Consider the following 17,587-nt stretch of genomic DNA (forward strand, 5'->3'; position numbering starts at 1 on the left):
CCCCCCTCCCCGCCGGCGTCTCTTTTGGGCGATCACCGTATTCACCAGAGATCAACCCAGAGACAAGGGGGCACATCACATCGCTCGTCACGTACCTACATTAAGCAAGGTTGAGAGGGAGGGGTTGTCTCGATGTTATGGTTCAGGTTGGGAACATCTCTCTCAGTGGACAGGTACCCACAATGTTGTAGCTCCTTCATTTCTATATTGGTCGTATTGGAATTGCCAAACCTTTTGGGGACGAGAATTAGGATTCTATCAAAGCTACGTACGACGAGATGTTTTAATAGCATGAGAAAGAGAGTCTTCTTCCATCGCTCCCTCTCATGATCTTTCCTCTCCTGAGATGTCATGGAGTCCAAAGGTTCTCTCCCTTCTGACTTTCTCTTTTCGTTCCAGCTGAAAGTAACGGAAGCGCTTTGGGTGGAACACAGCGCGTCCGACCTACCTCGACGATCCCTCGGAGTGAGGCCGTTGCAACGGCGACCTCTCTGGCCTTGGCCGCCTCGGAGCGAGTGGCGGGTGGACGACAGCAGCAATTAGTACTACAGCAACAACAACAGCAACAGCATCACCACGCCAAGCAGCAACACCGAGTCCCCTCCTTGTTGTCGAACTCGGAGCAGCAACGCGAACCCGTCCAGTCCCTTTCTTTAGCCGCCTCGAAAAAGGGAGGCTCGACAGCGGTGTCATCGTCAACTTACTCTGGTCCCTCTTCTGCCGCCGAGGACAAGACCAAGAAGCACCCTGTTCCTCTCTCCTCCACTTCCAACACCACTCCGTCGACCATCAAATTTAGTGGTGGCTCCTCTTCCAAAGTACTCAATTTGTCCTCCACCCCCAACAATATCTCGTTGTCGGACTTCAGTGCCGAGGTCGACTTGTCAGGGACGGGGAGTGAGACGATGAACAATTCGGTGGTTTTGAACTCCTCAGCGTACGGTCCATCGATCTTGTCGTCGTCGGGTATTAGTGAAGGCCACCACGGCTCCAACTCTTCCAGTTCAGTGGCCACTAGGCCATCTTCCATACCGATGGACACAGTGAATAAATCGGGGAAGAGGTCGCGATGGCTTTTGTGTTATCCTTCAGGCGGTGCTGCCAACTCCGAGAGCCCGTCTCCGCCCTCGGAAGAGGCCGAATCCAATATGTCCACTCCATCTCCCACAGATCACGGGTTTCGCATCCCCAATTCGTATTCCAATGAGCGCCCAACGAGTCTCCCTGTCGCCTTGCTCAACGCCTCCAAAAGTGAGTGCTTCTTGGTTTATCCATTTTTTTCCTTGGTCACCGTCAGACCCGAACACGAATGAGTCTAGACATGGAATGACAGCTTGACACTCTGGACGGACAGGTGAAATGTAGTTGTCTGGAGTCAAGTCCTCCCCTGCTCCCCAACAATCAATTTCTGGACTGTACTGCCATGCCCAGCGGTCTTTAAACGCTTTGTTTCTTTTTCCTTGTAGTGGAAGCGCTGAACCCTCTATCAATCGACCCAAACGAGCGGGTGACTCCGAGTGACCTGCAAGATACGCCCATGTTTGGCCACCAAGTACCTGCTAACGATTGTGGAGGCTACAACGGGATCTCTGATATTGGTGTTATCCCACCCCCTCCCATGTTCAGCTCGCCATGTGCTTATGACCAAGCGGCTGCCATGCGAGGGGTAGAAATCGCATTCCAACCTCCGGGCGATGAGTACGGACCATTTTCCGGTAAGAAATACAGAACTATTTTAGGATTTGGGGACTGCGAGTCAAAGAACCTCGGAACTTATAAGTGTGTTTAACATTTAATCTCTCCATACTCGTGCCTTGATCCGAGTGGTTGACATCCTTTTTCCTCCTTTTTTCCCTCAGATGAGGAAGATTCCGAGGGCTTCCAAATGGATCCTGATTATGGTGAAGACTCCCGCGTTATTCAAACAGTCCCCGCCAAGGAACCCTGTTTTAGTGCAGTGCCCATCAAATCGGCCTTAAAGAAGGTCGGAGGCAACATGAGTAGTATGGGTGGGCGTATCATGAATGGCGGAGGAAAATCCCCCATGCTCAGTCAGGAAGCCAAGTCCATGTCCGAGCAAGGCTCTTCCAGGTAAGGGGATTGTAAATGTTTGCTCGTCGCGTCTCCAATTCAAAATCAACTTTACTTGGTGATGATTTGATAGGAAGTTCCAGCAACGCAAATGAATGAATGGTTTCTCACCATCAATTTACGAAAAACAGTCTCGTCAATGGCATTTCAAGGGTCTAGTGGTTATTGTTCCTTTGCGTTGCCAGGAATATTTAGAAATTGTCAACCTTCGATGTAAAAGAAGAGACCAACGCTTTGTCTCAATGTCGTGATCAGTGTAAGGGAGGGTCTTCGCGTTTCCCAAAACAACACGCTCGTTGATTTTGAGATCCAGTACTGCCTCAGCTCATTGTATGAGCTATCTAAGGGGTAAAGAGACCTTCCGCAGAGAATGAAAAAAAGGTTCTTTGCAAAACAAAGAAGAAGTTGGCCATGGCCAGTTTTCCTCGATGAAAATATATCTGAGGTTACTTGAACAAGTTGGTTGTGTGAGCACAGTATTTGCATTAAATTGTTTTCCTTTCCCTTCCTTCTAACCGTGCTTACCCCAGGAGGCCACTCATGCCTAAATTGAGATTCAGGTAAAATATAAGCAATAACAAGCGTCTCGTCGCTTCACGAGTCCACACGTTCTGTGTACTCGTTCAGAACTGTCGTGTTACAAGTTATTTGCCGGAAGTTTTTCATTGGCTCTAATCCTGTTTGCAGTATTCCCTCACGCCCGAGATTGGGTCAGTATCGTGATGACAAAGAGAACCGAGGACCGAAGGTCATGGAGGATAGCGGTCATAGTTACTACTCAGAGGAACCTGAGGAAGAGGATCGAATGGCCGACAAATTGGCCCGGAAAGACTCTTTAGCTATCAAATTGTCGCAAAGACCCGAAAGGCAGGAACTCATTGATCGGAATATCCTCCATGGTGATTCGGACGAGGAGCGTCGAATCGATCGTTCCCTAGTTGGAGCCAAACTCGTGCGACGTTTGAGCTTGCGTCCTTCTTTTGAGGAGCTGGAGGAACGAAATATCTTGAAAAGTATGACCCTAATTGGGATTATTAGGACACTAAAACAATGAATGACATATCGGATCTCGCTTTGCTTATTTTTTTTTTAGAGAATTCGAGCGAAGAACTCAAACGGGAGCGAGAGGAGAAAAAGCGATATCTGCTCCGAAAACTGAGCTTCCGACCGTCGATAGACGAGCTCAAAAATAGAAAAGTATGGCCAATAATTGACTTGCAAACAAACTTCAAGTTGATTCGACTGAATTTTCATCTCTTATTACCCGTTTTTAGATTATCAAATTTAACGACTATATTGAGGTGACTCCTTGCCACGAGTATGATCGACGGGCAGATAAACCTTGGACCCGGTTAACGCCCAAAGATAAAGCCTCTATTAGGAAAGAACTTAACGACTATAAATCCAATGAAATGGACGTTCACGAAGAAAGCCGACATCTTACCAGGTTCGTCTAATCCTTCTTACTAAAAATGCCAGACCTTGACATTCAATAATTAATTGAAAAGTTACATGGAACCTTCTTTTTAATTAAGGGTTGAATTTTATCAAAATATGGTCATATTTAAACGCTACATTAAAAAGAGCATTATGTAAAAAACATTTGACAAGCAAAAAAATGATATCGATCGTGCTCTTCAAAAAGTTGACTTCCTTTATGAAACTGGCAACATTGCGAAAACTAATAAACTATTTATTTGTTGACTTCTACCAATACCAAGATCATGGAAAAGCGACGACAATCAAACCATTTCGATCATTCCATTTTCAGGTTTCACCGACCTTAGGAAGAAATTGATACCAAAAATAACATCATTTAAAGTTCCTCCAAGCTCTATTCCCGCCGGCCCCAACCCTCACCCGTATCTCCCTTCTCAAACAAAAACAAACGTACTATTGAGAGTGTCGTATATTCCTCTCTCTATATGTACTATATAACTTTTTGCATGATTCATCCGTAATATCTGAAGAATACAGTCTTAATCCTCCTTCCCCCCCCCCTCATTGAAGAACACAACGCTCCGAACATGCTCCCAATTTGGCAATTTTATATGATCTTTTTTCGTATCTTCCTTCACCCAAAACGAACAAGAAATCTCCCTTGGTCCTTTTCAAAATGTCTGCGCTCTCTTCTATTTATCTGTGATGTCTTCTGAGCGTTTGGGAACACATTCCTTCAAGATTCTCGTAACCCAACCAACAAATACTGCTACCAATCATTATCACCGATACAACCACAAAATGATGATAATAATAATAATGATAATGCTACTGCCGCCAGGTATGTGCTGCAACCCACATTATTAGTAAAAGCGCGTGTACACGAAGAGGAAGAATAAAAGAGTAATAATCAACACGAATACCCGAACTTGACAGAAAATATGTATTTGTTTTTACAAGTCCTTCTATCCTGTATTACTAAACTTTTCTGCCTCCTTGAGTTGCAGAAAAGGCGTAGAGTGGGAAATTATTTTGATATTTTGGGGTTTGATTTTTCGATGGCAACTTAGGTGGTTAATCGTTTCCAAATGAGCTCAAGACTCATTAGCAGTCTGGCATGCTGGTCGGTGGGACCAACTTCATTATGAGCTGAATCTTCTGCGTGATTTTGCCTGAAACGCAACGAGTGTGTTCAACGTAGATTAAGATCTTGATGATTCAGGCGTTCAATCACCGGCTGCATTGAGATTCCAAATGGAACTTACCGAGGAAAGGAAGACGTATTCTGTAGAGTACAAATGGAACATAGAGAACCGCTCCAGCAACCATAAATAGGATAGAGTAGATGTACTCGATCTTGGGGTTATCAATGATGGGCGCCAAAACGAGATACACCGACGCCACGAGCACGATAATGGGTACAAATAGAGGTACCTGCAAGATGCGTCAAAAGGTGAGAGGGAATAAATAAGTAATGAAAGTTACAATGTTCAGGAAGAAAGAATCGGGCATAACGGATCAATGTTTGTGAGCTTTGAAATTGAGTCCGACGCAATAGATATTTATGTCTGCAGTAAAGCTTCTGATGTTTTATTCCATTCGCCATTCAGGCATGTTTCAACCATGTTTTGGCACTTTGGTAACAGGTAAGCTCACACTTGACTGCAATTCGGCGATAATTTCAATCACTAATATCATCTTTGATTTGGGGCATTTTATTGTGAAGGCAAAAGGTGCCTATTTGTGAACGAGGAAAATTCCTTCGAAAAGAAAGCTCCATCTATCAATCAATCCCCATGTCTTTGTTGTTGTCTAATTAGTAAGCACGAGAAACCCAGGGTGTATCTTGCTAAATAAAAAAAGTCCTACATAGATTTGAATAGTTCTTGGCTACGGGCAAAAAAAAGTAGCAAGCAGAGCAAAGTGGTTTTTCAAATAATATCAGCAGAATTTTTGAGCACAATTGTGATGGCATTCGTCCAACAAATTCAATCCTAAATCTGTGATTGAACCACCAGTTGATTCCGGGCTTTGTTTTCGTCATTTCCCGGCGCAAAAACTATAAACAAGATGCTCATTCAACCAATGTTGGGCATACACTGAATTTGTCATTCATTTGTATTTGCCGGTTTGTTGAACCAACCAGTATTCTGATATTGAGCCAATATATGTGTGCAATGACTGAGCTGTACCAAAAATGACAATTATTTTTAGGTTTGTAGACCAACTCATTAAGGTTCGAGTTGGTTGTGGTGTTTGTCCGAATTCTCCCTCCAAAAGATGTCCAAAATCAGGGTGCCGCCCCACATTTTCCCTTGAATTTCCTTTGCTTCGCATGCATAATCCACTCAAAATAAGACATTTAAAATTCTGGCAATACACGCTTTGATTGTGTTGCTTCTCTTGTAATGGTTCTCTAGAGGCTCGGAGAAAGTCTCTAGTTCCTTTTATATCAAGAATTCAATTATGCGCAAAAACAATCCATTTTTTGCCAACTAAATGTTTTGGTACGTACCAATCTGATTGATTTTGGCTCAAATGTACAAGAGTTTACAGAGAAAACAGCAGTTTTGAATGCATAAAGAGGTATGGAACAACGTTTAAAAAAACATAGTTATTTGCGAAAATAAAATGAACCTTTAGTTGCACAGAACATCATGATTCGAAATCATTATAAAAGAAGAAGGAAACGATTAAAAAGTTTGATATACTCAATCAACTTCACAGAGAAAAGCACTAATGAAAAATGTGATCCTAAAAAAAATGTTTTTGCCAAAGACAGAAATTTTGCCGTATTTGCTTCCGTTCCATTCCTTCGAAAGATATTCTTTCCAGGAAATGTACACCTTACATTGGACTATTAGACTTTTTTCCACTTGCCCCAAACACATTTAGGGTGTCCTCTCTAAAGAGAAAGCTTTTTATTTGAGAGCCTATGTACGTATTTATGCACTCATGATTAAATGAGGCTTTTATTTATCGTTATTTTTTATATTCACCTTGTATGGTCGAGCAATATCGTGTTTAGTCTTTCTGAGGAGCAGAAGAGCAAACATGGACATGCCATAAAAAATCCAGACAGTGAAGCTGAAGAAATCGATCAATCCCTCGATATTCCCGCCAAATATAAGAACTTGTGCAATCAGGGCCTGAAATGAAGAAGGGTCTAATTTCCTCCGATTTCATACAACCCATTGCTTTTTTAATAAGTCCTTACGTGGAAAATTAATGCCGGTGCAGGGGTCAGATTTTTCCTGTGGACATAAGATAGGATGTCCAGGAGATGACCTTCACGACTTGCCACGTAACAAAGTCTGGAACAAAAATCATCGATTTACAATTAAGCTAGTGCAATTGTACAATCAGAAATCGAGATAAAAGAACACACCTTCCTGCAGCGAAAATAGTTCCATTGGCCGAGCCAAAGGTCGAAATGGCTACCGAAAGGGGCATGATCCACGAAAAACCCTTCAGAATTCTCGATCCAAACGTCTAAGATAGGGTAGAATAGATCGAGATTATTCTCATATCAAGGAGGAATTGTCATCATAGGATCCCTTACCACGGCCACGGCATCGCTGATGATCATCTCCGAAGGGGACATCACTGTCAAATAGGCGATATTGACTAGGACATAGCATAAAGTCACCAACGGAATGGCGATCAAAATGGATAGAGGTAAATTCCTCTTGGGATTGACGATCTCCTCGGTGACATAGTTCAAGTTGTTCCACCCATCGTAAGCCCAGAGACCCGAATAGAAAGCGACGGCCAGATTCCCAAGAGAGGGTTGCTCCCCCTTGGAGTCCGCAAAAATGTCCACATTGCCTGGAGAACCAAATCGTCTCATGGAAACCCCTAAATGTTCCCTAACCCCATCAACCCCCTACCTTGAATCATCTTATACGCTCCCCCTGCAATAATAATGAAAATGGCGAGTAATTTGCAGAAACAAAAGACATTCTGAATGGTCGTGGCCAATCTGACGCTGAGACAGTTAATCAGAGTCACCAGAGCTGAAATATCGAAAGCAAACCAAGCATTAACATTTCCTCGCCACATTTGAAGTCACCACGTGCTTTCCGTCTTGGCCTTACCAACAGTGGTGATGCCGATGAGTTTGAGTACGAAAGGCGAGGGAGGACACTCGTAGGCGAAAGCCTCGACCACATATTCTGCAAAGCTCAAGCAGATGATGGCCAATTGCGAGGGTTTGATGATGATGGTTGACACCCAACTGAACATGTAGGCCGGGAAGGGCCCAAAAGCCACCATGAAGTAAGAGTACTCGGCACCGGAAGACGTGATCATGGTGCCTAACTCTGCGTACGCCAGAGCACCTGAGAAGGACGTGAGATGGTTCATTTTAAGTGCAAGTGCAAAGTAGAATTCAGCTAGATCAAGGTATTAATGTGTGCATACCTAACATGGATAGGACCCCGCAAGCGACCCATACTGCCAAGGAATACTCAATGGATTGTGTTCGCTCTAAGAGACCCGCGGGAGAGACGAAAATGCCAGAACCTGAGAATGAGGAACAAAACCTGTTTTCATTACAGATTGGTTAGATAAAACATGTTTTATTGATGCAATCATGTTTTGTCAGGAAATGAGTCATGTCGTTATCTAAAGTTGGCCCAACATTAGGTGGAAGTTGAAATAACGAGGACTCGTTTCCTTGAACGGTTGATTAATAAGTGTGTATGAAAATTAGATTTAGACAAAAAAAAAGCTGCCCACCCACCTATCATTGTGCCAACAATTAAAGCGATCCCACTGAAGAGATCGACTCGTCGACGAAGCTTGACGGGTTTGGCGTCCCCACCGCCTCCTTCACTGTTCCTCTTTATTCTTTTCATGATGAAATAGAGCCAGGAATAATGGAATGAATTCTATATTCACGAATTCAAGTCCAAACTGTAGGCAAGAATGAGGTTTATTGGAAGCATGAGACTCAACAAGAATATATCTCGACGTGAGCTGTTGTGGAAAAAATATGAGAAAGCACATTCTTTAGTGCCAAGATCGGTCCTCTCGGTTGTCCTCTCCCTGTGAAAATTGAGCTATGTGAACACGTCGAGGGAAAAGAGAGCTTTCGGCAAAATATCATGGATGAAGAGAGACTCACGGAAAGGTTTTATTACGGCCAGGCAACAAGTTACGCGCTTTTATGCAAGCGTAGAGCCTTCTTGATCAATCTCGTCGGAATGCTTCACTTAAAATCGCTCAAGTGTGTCTTCTGATTGATGGATGGATAGACAGATAGATAAACCAGTGGACAGACAAGTTTACTGACCACTAGGGTAGCTTGCATAACCAATGGTAGGTTAGCGAGCGATTTGTTACCAAGAAACAACAATGTAGATGGCATGAGCCTCTTTCGAACATGTGATTAGGGAGCATTTCAGATCGACGACCACGAGTCCATCAAATGTTGGAAACAGGTGTGTGACAATTCTGGTGACTCCAACCGGAGAGTTGAGTCACCTTTTTGGCATCTCATTTTCATGTTTTGAGGTTTGTAAGTTGACCTCTTGGATGTAGTCATTATTGACGAATAGTCTAGAATTGTTGATTCTTTTGCGGCTTTTGCCCTTGAATTGTGGTCATTGGAAGTAATTGGTCTGGAGTTTGAAAAGGTTAAGCTGGTCTGGCGTCTTTCTTTTGGTCGAGCCCTCAGTCCAAGCGAGCGAACATCTTGTTAAAGCATTGGAATGGTCTCTTTGCTTTTTCATCCCTAATTTTCCAACAACTCTGCCAGCATCAAAGAACCTTACTACCACCATCTCAATATCAAGAACAACGCCATTATCATTGGCACCATTACCTTATCGTTACCTTTACTTTAACCACCCCGACCATTGACAATAACAACAACAGCACAACACCTGTGCTGTAAGTCGAGCAACAACCCAAAATGTTCTTGTTCGCCCCTAAGTCTTTCTTGCTTTTCTTTCTTTCTTTCTCCCTCCCTCTTTCTCGCTAATAATAAGACCTCACTGGTTCAGCTCTATTGATACCCCGTGAAAACCTCCTTGTTCAGACAGTGTAGTGGATATGGACAACACCTTGAAAGGGCCACTCCAAGGGGCACAGGTCGCCTCATTTCTAGTATACCTAGTTTTTCCGTCATGGGTCGATCGCCTCCTCCATTATGATTATCGTCATCATTGCCATCCCCATCATCAACATCGTCGTCGCCTTCGTGGGGTTCACCAAGGAGGTGCTCTCTCTCCCTGTGTGTGTACTGTAGGTAATCGGCAGCAGTGCCTTTGTACGGCTTGTACCTGTTCACTTTGCACAGGCAAAAACAGAAGTCAATGGATACAGGAGAGTTGCCGGTCGACCAAGAACTACTACCCGATAGTTTGGAGTGCTCCCTGGATTATTCTGTGTCGTCTCTGTCTATGCTATCCGTGGGTCTGAAACAGTCGAGTTCGAAGGACCGAGAGCACCAAGAACGACGAGAGGGTGTCCACGCTCAGTGTTCGCTCCTGGCTGAGAACTGAACTACCGAGAAGGCAGCGAGGAGAAGAAGGTTGAGCACACAGAGCGAGAGATTCTCGTGCTTGCTCCATGAGTCCGTCCATCCATCTATCCAACAACAACCCAGGTAGCAAGCCAGCCAAGATCAGAGATGAGTTTTTCCCCAATGTGAGAGCTTTGTTCGGTCTTGATTCTCCATCAAGATGGGGGAGGAGGAGCAGGGGTTTTGTTTCCCCCAGACCATAAATCCATTCAGTAGTAGTAATAAGGAGAACAAGGCCAAGGTGAAGGCTGAGCACGAGGACCACCATCAAGCCTGCCAATTCAGTGTCATCGAGGATCCGCTCACCGGAGAGACTTATGAGAAAGGTCGACTCCTAGGCAAAGGTGGGTTCGCTCTGGTCTACGAAGTTTTTAGTACCGGTTCCAAAAGTCAATTCGCTGACAAAGTGATCAAGAAAAGCGTGATCCTCAAGAAGAAGACCACACTGGAAAAGGTCCGACGAGAGATTGCAATTCATCAACAGATGAATCACGTTAATGTGGTCCAGTTCCACAAGCATTTCGAAGACCTTCATCACATTCACATCGTGATGGAATATTGTGCCAAGAAGTCGTTGCTCCACGTCATGAAGTACCAGAAACGCTTCACAGAGGCTGCCACCCGCGGCTACTTGAACCAGATCTGCTTGGGGGTGCAGTACATTCATTCCGTGGGCATCCTCCATCGAGATCTCAAGCTCGGCAACATGTTCCTCACCGACGACGATATCGTCAAGATTGGGGATTTCGGCCTGGCCACCCATGTGGATGACGTCACGTCATCCACCCTTTGTGGAACGCCAAATTATATCGCCCCGGAAGTCTTGTTAAAGAAAGACCACGGGGTGGAGGCCGATATTTGGGCCATGGGCTGCATGACTTACGCCATGCTGGTGGGCAAGCCTCCGTTTGAGACGAGCTCCTTGGACTCGACCTACAACAAGATCGCCACCAATGACTTCACTCTCCCGGAATTCATGTCGGATTCCGCCCGATCTTTCATTTGCCAGCTTTTGGACCCCGAGCCCAAACGGAGAGGCAATCTCAATCCCCTGCCCAATGGCAGCAATTTGCTCAATCACACTTTTCTCACTACTGATCTCAGCCGGAAACGCGATGAACGTCGGTTGCCCTTCAAGCCCTTGGTTCAGCCTAATGGGCGTGTCTGCAACCCAGCTCACGTGGTACAGGCCCTTATCGGGAAGATCTCCAAATCTCTGCAGAGTGATAAGTTGCAGCAGCCATCATCCTCCCCCATAGACATCCGAACCGCTCATTTCCGGGGTCCCATTGTGTCCAAATGGATCGACTACTCGAACAAATACGGCTTCGGCTACGAGCTCTCAAATAAGTCCATTGGGATCCTGTTCAATGACGGCAACTCGGTCGTGAAGAACCCCGTGGACGAGGCCTATCTAGTTCGGAGTAACGGCGCTAATGACAACCAAGAATCCCACATGACTCATCAAAGCAATGGTCATCGACCACAAAACAAAGACTTCACGGAGTACGTGAAACTCCTGCATCACTTCTCACGTTACATGGAGGACAATCTAGCCGACGGGACGAATCACGCCTCCCCCTCCCAGAGCAAAGACCACCACACCCACCTTCTCAAATGGACCCGCTCGAAATCAAGCGTGGTCATGGTGCTAAGTAATCATGCCATTCAAATCAACTTCTTGACCACGCACGAGAAGATCCATTTCAGTCTGGGCGAAAAAGACGTGGTGGTGTCCATCCCCAGTTTGGAGAGGGAGACAGGGATTCCCGCCTACTACCTCAGTACTCTGCCCAAAGTGTTCAATGACCTTCTGTTTCAATGCCAGACTCAACTCATGTTATTGACCTAGGGAAGTGATCCTGTTTTACTGTATTAGGAATGATCTTATTAGCTGGAGGAGTAAGATTCCAGATTCCATCCAAGTAAGGCTGTTTTAGTGTCATACAACAGAATTGACTATCATTGATTAACGTGAATGCTTGTTCGATTTGCCAATAAGAATAACCATTAGAACTTTCTAACATTGTGCGTCAATCACTCTACCTCTTGACCAAGTATGGAGAATAAGCGGAGGAAAAACAAATCGCTGGTGAATTAAAATTGTAGTAAATATTCATTGAACCGAGTGAGTCTCATGGAAGAGTTGTTTCGCTTGATTCCTTAAGATTTTGATGCAGTCATTCCATTCGAAAGTCTACAAAAGTGCAAGTATTTGCTTAAATCATACTAAGTTGGACAAAGCCATTGTCATTCAGGAAAAGAGGGACTGACAAACATGTTAGAAGATAAAAGGATGAAATTTGACAACTTTAATGGCGAAAAATAGAAATGGGCACACAAAAAGAATGAAGTAGCGCACGCAAGTCACCACAAAAATAAGTATTTATGGCATATATACCAAACAAACAACTTGGCACAATAATTTGGCACACCATAAGGTATCAAATGAATAACAGTAGCCAAAAAGTTATTTATCTCGGCACACCTTAAATAGAAAGTGGCACATCAAATGTACATAGTGGCACACGTACGTAAGCCAAAGCACCACCAAGTCATTATTTCACGACTGAAGAGATCGTAAGAGCGTATTTCTTTTTAGAAAATGAATATGTTGCAAGTTATTCTAATATGATGCACTAAAACTGCCGTTGGTTTCGTCAGTGGTTGAACCGGAAAATGCACAAATGTGCTTGAATACTTTAATTTTGCCCCCCTCTCCCCATTTAAATAGCGGTGGCCTTGCTTTTATGAGCCACGCTATTCTCTTTTTTTCGAGCTCTTTTTTAAAATGTACTAGGTGCTCCTTTTTTTGGGCATACACATTTACAGTTCGGTGTGCTGATCAAAATCTTGATGTGCCATTTTATGTTTGTCGTGTGCCCAGTTTTATGTCATTCAATTCGCTGCAAGAATCAAGGGTGTGATAGTTAAAGAAAAGACTCGATTTGCATAAGGAGATGTTTTGCCTACTGTTGACAAAAGGCATTGTAGCATATGAGAAATCAAACAGACCAACATCAACAATGAACCATCCTCCTGCTCTAAAATAGTTCAAAGAAGACTTAAAGCACGCCACATGCTCGAGCTCGAATGATTCTGAGGAATGAAGGGTGGTTGTTGATGATTGGCCGGTCTCCTCTTTTATTGTGTGTCCACATGAAGATTTCGAGTGTTCAACATCGAGCACGAATCCTCCTTCGAATCATTTCACACTCACCAAGAGTCAAGAGTCATCCTCAAACCAGGCAGGGTAGATGATGGTTGGCTAGTACACACCTCGACCTTACCTAGAGTGCTTGTTTATGGACCTGAGCAATCAACCCCTGTGATTTGCCTCAGCCACACCGGAAATTCTTCTTCTTCTTCTACGTGGAAAGTCAGAAACAAAGAGAATCGGTCGAACAGAACGAATTGGCTAGACAACATGTTGGTTGGTAGAGGGTACAAGAGTGAATACGGTTCTATTTCCAAGAATCTATTTTCCTGAGTAAATATTTCACCTCATGGGTAGTAGGCTCCCTCAATGAAAGGCCCCAACGCCGATCAAGAGATTGCGACGCGTGAAATGTAATCCGGCAATACCTGTGTCCTTGGTGTAGAAAGTAGCCATGTGTAGTCGTTTGCTGTCCTTGTCCACATTCGGGTTGTGAGTCACGTTGACTTCCTCCAAGTTAAGCTCGGAGGTGAATTTTTCAAAGTTCCACAACTTGATACTGTTATCGAACGAGGCTGACGCCAATGTCGACCCGCCTCGACTGAACCCAAGGGCGATGATGCGCTTCCCATGGGACTCGAAATCGCCCAACAAGTGGCCGTAGACCACGTCCCACACGAGAATCCGGCGATCCTCACCTCCCGTCACCAAGAAGCGCCCGTCGACTGAGAATTGAACGCAAGAAATGGATTTTTTGTGACCCGTCATCAACCTCACACAAGCCCCGGTGACGCAATCCCATAGACGAACACTTCGATCACTGGATCCGGATGCCACGTAATTTCCATTGGGATGAAACGCAATGCAATCTACATCGGAGAAATGGCCAGCAAAGATCCGCAAACTTTGAGATTGCTCGGTACTCCACAATCGCGCAGTTTTGTCATGGCCACAAGATGCAAAATAATAACCGAGAGGAGAAAACAAGACTTGCCAAACTGGGCTCATATGTCCTCGGAAGTTCACGATACAGGTCCACGTTTGTAAGCTCCAAAGACGAATGGACCCATCCTCAGAGCAGGAGATCAAGAAGTCCTTGTTGGGATCAAAGGACAAGCCATATACGGGCCCGGAATGTCCGAGAAACTCTTTGAAGGCCTCGCCTTTATTGTCATCCATCATTCGGTGGAAAACGTCATCCGCATCCTGATCAATATCCATGAGAGTCTCAGCCGGTTTCAGAGGCTTTAGCTTGTACGGTAACAAAGACCAGACCTGGACACTGGCATTGGCAAATCCCAAGGCGATCAAGGTGCTATCATCGCTCAGTTCCACGGCCGTGACCGACTCCTTGGCATTCAATACGGTGTAGAAACACGCCGAGGGTAAAGATTCGTTGGTTAAACGGAGACGCTTCTGGAGCTCACGGTACTTCTTGGCCTTTTCGATCTTGTCACCGTCTTTAAGCTCCGGGAAGGGCATGCGATTGGCCGAGGGGGCATTGGGATCATTACGTTGTTTACGCAGGAAGGACAAGTCTTTTTTAGCCTTCTTCTTCTTGGCCTTATCGCCTTCCTCACCCGGATCTTCACTCTCGGCCGCCACACTCAAGTAGTTGGCCAAATCCGGCTCTTTAGGCAAGCCGTGAAAAATCTTGGTGCGGTTGGCTTGCCGATTGGCTTCTCCCACTACGCCTCCGGCAGTACTCACAATTTGGCCTTTATTTCGAGCAATCCCCTCGTACACGTCTAAGTAGAGATGCTCTTGAATGATGTTCCACAAGATGGTGTACTTCTTCTCACTCATGTACTTCTTCTGCTGCCGCAACTGACTGTAGGTATCGCGGGACATTCTGACCGTGAACTGAGAGGTCTGGAAATTCTCCATGAGCTCACTGCCTGCCATGTGTTCCTTCTTGGAAATGAAGGACAACTTCTTGATGTCCTCTTGGAAGAACGTCTCTTGAATGACGGAGAATCGGTCCAAGAAATCCTTGCCCGTGCTTTCGTGGCTGTTGTAGATTAATTCCAGGTACATGTGCACAAACACGGGGTACAAGATCAAGGCCAATTCATGGCGATACAAATCCAACGAGTTGTGTACAAACTCCACCAAATCATGATAGACCCTCTCATACAACCTCGGATCGCCCTCGCTCTCGTAGGAGGCCAACACGTTATTGGGTTGTGATCCCACATTGGGCGTGGCGGGTTCGGTCTTGATGCCCGTGGCCGCTGAGGAAGAAGAGGCCGTTGAAGGGCTGGACGTGGCAAAGGCCCGCTTCACCTTTTCGGCTGCATCGCCCAATTGGTTCTCTTGCAAGAACTTGAGCACGCGGGACAATTCGGAATCCGGCTCCTCCTTTTTAATGGCCGAGGGCATGATCAAAGGGGCGGGCGTGGGATTGGAGGCGGAAGCACTGGCACTAGGGGGGAGCGGGCTAGGTAGAGGCGCCGGCGAGGAGGTAGGTGTGGGCGGCGAAGGCACGGCCGCCATTATCCACGCTCACTCACACGTGGACACGCCGAGGATGGAGCGAGTTTCCGGATTTAAGGATTCAAAAATGAGGATGAGGCCCTGTGCTTTTGGGCGAAACCTCAGACCAAATAAATCACAAACAACGTAAAGGTAATCCAAACATAAACACCAAAGTGGAAACAGCGTGACTAAAATATTCAAGTATACTCACGTTGACTAGGTACTTCGTTCCCTTTTTTTCGAGGAAGTAAATCGATGACTGATCCTCATCCAGTTAAGTTTGGTGTGTTCCAATTCGAGTTCAAGTCAACCAAAAAGCATTGCTACCGCGTAACATTCGAAGACTTCGAGTCAACATTTTTCAATCATGAGCATTGGCATTTCATCTTGGCATAATTGTTAAGAATATGTTGCACCATAATGATTGAAGTGTAAAAATTAGGACCCTGGGTGGGGTAATGATTGTTGAAGGTTTGCAACAATGTCGCAAAAGTCATGATGGAAAAACAGCATTGGACATTGTCAAGCCGGTAAAGCTTCATTGTAAGAAGTCTTGGATTTAAGTCGTGCAAATGTGCAGACTTTGCAAATTTGATGCATCATACTGAAGTCAAAGAAAGATTTCCCCTGCTTACTAACTGCACTGAACCAGGTTTTCAGTCCAACAAAATATGATTGAGAAGATGTAAACAATAAAATAGCAAATGAAGGAAGATTCAAAACTAGGAAAACCCTCGGAGTGATTAAGAGCAGGCACAATTTTCAACCATTTCATTGTTCGTATTGTGCTAGATGGAAATAGCAAAAAATGGCAATTTATGTTTAGCCTTAAGTTTCCTCAGCTGTCACGAGATAAACGAAATATTGAGGGCCATTCTGGAAGCTGAAAAAGGAACGAGTAATTCTTTTTAGTTTTTGGGGCTTTACAATTGCACAATTTTTGAATGTAACGGAATCACAGTTCTTTTTTTCGAAAAATGGAACGAATTAGTGTAACTTCGTTGCTTGTAATTTCATTACTAATGCCCTGGCCGATAAAAATGGTAGGGCTTCCGGACTTGAGATAGGACATAGAACGGGCTCGCTTTCCTACACTTTTTTGGGTTTGTTTTTTATGCACTTTTCTAAACGCTACAGCGAATGTTATTCCCATTACTATTAAAATGAGAGGTTATAATTCGCCTATTTATTACCATTCAATCTTTATATGATATTTGGTCTGCCAATGATTTTTTGTATTTATTGGGGGATGTCAGGCCGAGATAGTCCTTGACTGTAGGGTTGATCTGGACTGCTATCTAAAAATTTGTCCTAGTCTGACTTGAAAGATGCAACCGGATCAACAGCTTCTACTAGAGCCCTCTAGCTTCTACGCATTCCTTGAAAATATTAGAATGAAGCACATTAAATAATGAAGGAGCCCGAGAAAGAAGAGAGTTCGATTTCATTGTTTTAACTAGCCTGGATTCTCGAGGACTTGAAGATGCTCTCAAAACGCACATTAAGCCTCTACGGTCACTAGAATTGATCCTAAATCCTGGATTGGGACAAAGCTCATGGATGCTTTTGAAGACGTACAGTATCAGATACCTTTCGAGCCTTCTCTGAACACTGTACAGTCCCAACCTTTTTGGTCTCGCCCAATACGAGAGCTCTCTCATTCCTGTGATGTTCCGAGTGAAACATCTTTGGACTTGTTCGACCTTTTGCAAACCTGCTGAACTCATTGGAGCCCAAATGGGAGAGGCACATTCCAGATGTGGCTGAACAATCGACTTGTACAGAGTTGACATCGTGATGCTGTCTCTGGACTTGAAGGTGCGATATATCCAACCACACATTTGAATAGCTTTACCCACCTTCAACTGGATATGCTCATCGAACTTTCCATT

General features: G+C 44.7%; 4 protein-coding genes across 5 annotated transcripts in view; 2 read left to right on the forward strand and 2 right to left on the reverse strand.

Moving 5' to 3' along the window:
- LOC131885803 (phosphatase and actin regulator 4-like) overlaps positions 1–4,451 on the forward strand; it is a 7,703-nt gene extending 3,252 nt beyond the window's left edge. The window contains exons 3-10 of one of the 2 annotated variants that reach the window (XM_059233973.1): positions 400–1,251; positions 1,467–1,715; positions 1,860–2,091; positions 2,622–2,651; positions 2,779–3,104; positions 3,185–3,288; positions 3,366–3,538; positions 3,863–4,451. In XM_059233973.1, coding sequence (XP_059089956.1) covers positions 400–1,251; positions 1,467–1,715; positions 1,860–2,091; positions 2,622–2,651; positions 2,779–3,104; positions 3,185–3,288; positions 3,366–3,538; positions 3,863–3,878 — 1,982 coding nt within the window. In that variant the 3' untranslated portion in view covers positions 3,879–4,451. The remainder of the gene's footprint in view (positions 1–399; positions 1,252–1,466; positions 1,716–1,859; positions 2,092–2,621; positions 2,652–2,778; positions 3,105–3,184; positions 3,289–3,365; positions 3,539–3,862) is intronic. The other variant, XM_059233974.1, reaches the window with a different exon arrangement.
- Positions 4,452–4,460: 9 nt separating this feature from the next.
- On the reverse strand, positions 4,461–8,636 carry LOC131885806 (b(0,+)-type amino acid transporter 1-like). Its single transcript, XM_059233977.1, has 10 exons — positions 8,276–8,636; positions 7,954–8,055; positions 7,629–7,871; positions 7,422–7,547; positions 7,094–7,359; positions 6,920–7,023; positions 6,749–6,845; positions 6,531–6,680; positions 4,797–4,965; positions 4,461–4,703 (listed from the first exon to the last, which is right to left on the reverse strand). The coding sequence occupies exons 1-10, from the start codon at positions 8,388–8,390 to the stop codon at positions 4,636–4,638; spliced, it is 1,440 nt and encodes a 479-aa protein (XP_059089960.1). The 5' UTR covers positions 8,391–8,636; the 3' UTR covers positions 4,461–4,635.
- A 1,213-nt stretch (positions 8,637–9,849) lies between these two features.
- On the forward strand, positions 9,850–12,084 carry LOC131885805 (serine/threonine-protein kinase PLK1-like). The gene has a single exon (XM_059233976.1). It carries the CDS (start codon positions 10,221–10,223, stop codon positions 11,910–11,912), a length of 1,692 nt encoding a protein of 563 aa, XP_059089959.1. The 5' UTR covers positions 9,850–10,220; the 3' UTR covers positions 11,913–12,084.
- A 1,414-nt stretch (positions 12,085–13,498) lies between these two features.
- Positions 13,499–15,878, reverse strand: LOC131885804 (transcription initiation factor TFIID subunit 5-like). Its single transcript, XM_059233975.1, has one exon. The coding sequence runs from the start codon at positions 15,711–15,713 to the stop codon at positions 13,584–13,586; it is 2,130 nt and encodes a 709-aa protein (XP_059089958.1). The 5' UTR covers positions 15,714–15,878; the 3' UTR covers positions 13,499–13,583.
- Between the last annotated feature and the right edge of the window lie 1,709 nt (positions 15,879–17,587).

This window comes from Tigriopus californicus, chromosome 8 (assembly GCF_007210705.1).
Source record: "Tigriopus californicus strain San Diego chromosome 8, Tcal_SD_v2.1, whole genome shotgun sequence".
In the NCBI taxonomy this organism is placed as follows: Eukaryota; Metazoa; Arthropoda; class Copepoda; order Harpacticoida; family Harpacticidae; genus Tigriopus; species Tigriopus californicus.

What these genes read in the sequence shown, in the direction of transcription:
- LOC131885806 (XM_059233977.1), bottom strand. Translation starts at nt 8,390, where the DNA reads ATGAAAAGAATAAAGAGGAACAGTGAAGGAGGCGGTGGGGACGCCAAA. An exon ending in AATTGTTGGCACAATGATAG is followed by an intron (nt 8,056 to 8,275) that starts GTGGGTGGGCAG and finishes CCTCATTCTCAG; the next exon opens with GTTCTGGCATTTTCGTCTCT. An exon ending in CATCGGCATCACCACTGTTG is followed by an intron (nt 7,548 to 7,628) that starts GTAAGGCCAAGA and finishes TCGATATTTCAG; the next exon opens with CTCTGGTGACTCTGATTAAC.
- LOC131885805 (XM_059233976.1), top strand. Translation starts at nt 10,221, where the DNA reads ATGGGGGAGGAGGAGCAGGGGTTTTGTTTCCCCCAGACCATAAATCCA.
- LOC131885804 (XM_059233975.1), bottom strand. Translation starts at nt 15,713, where the DNA reads ATGGCGGCCGTGCCTTCGCCGCCCACACCTACCTCCTCGCCGGCGCCT.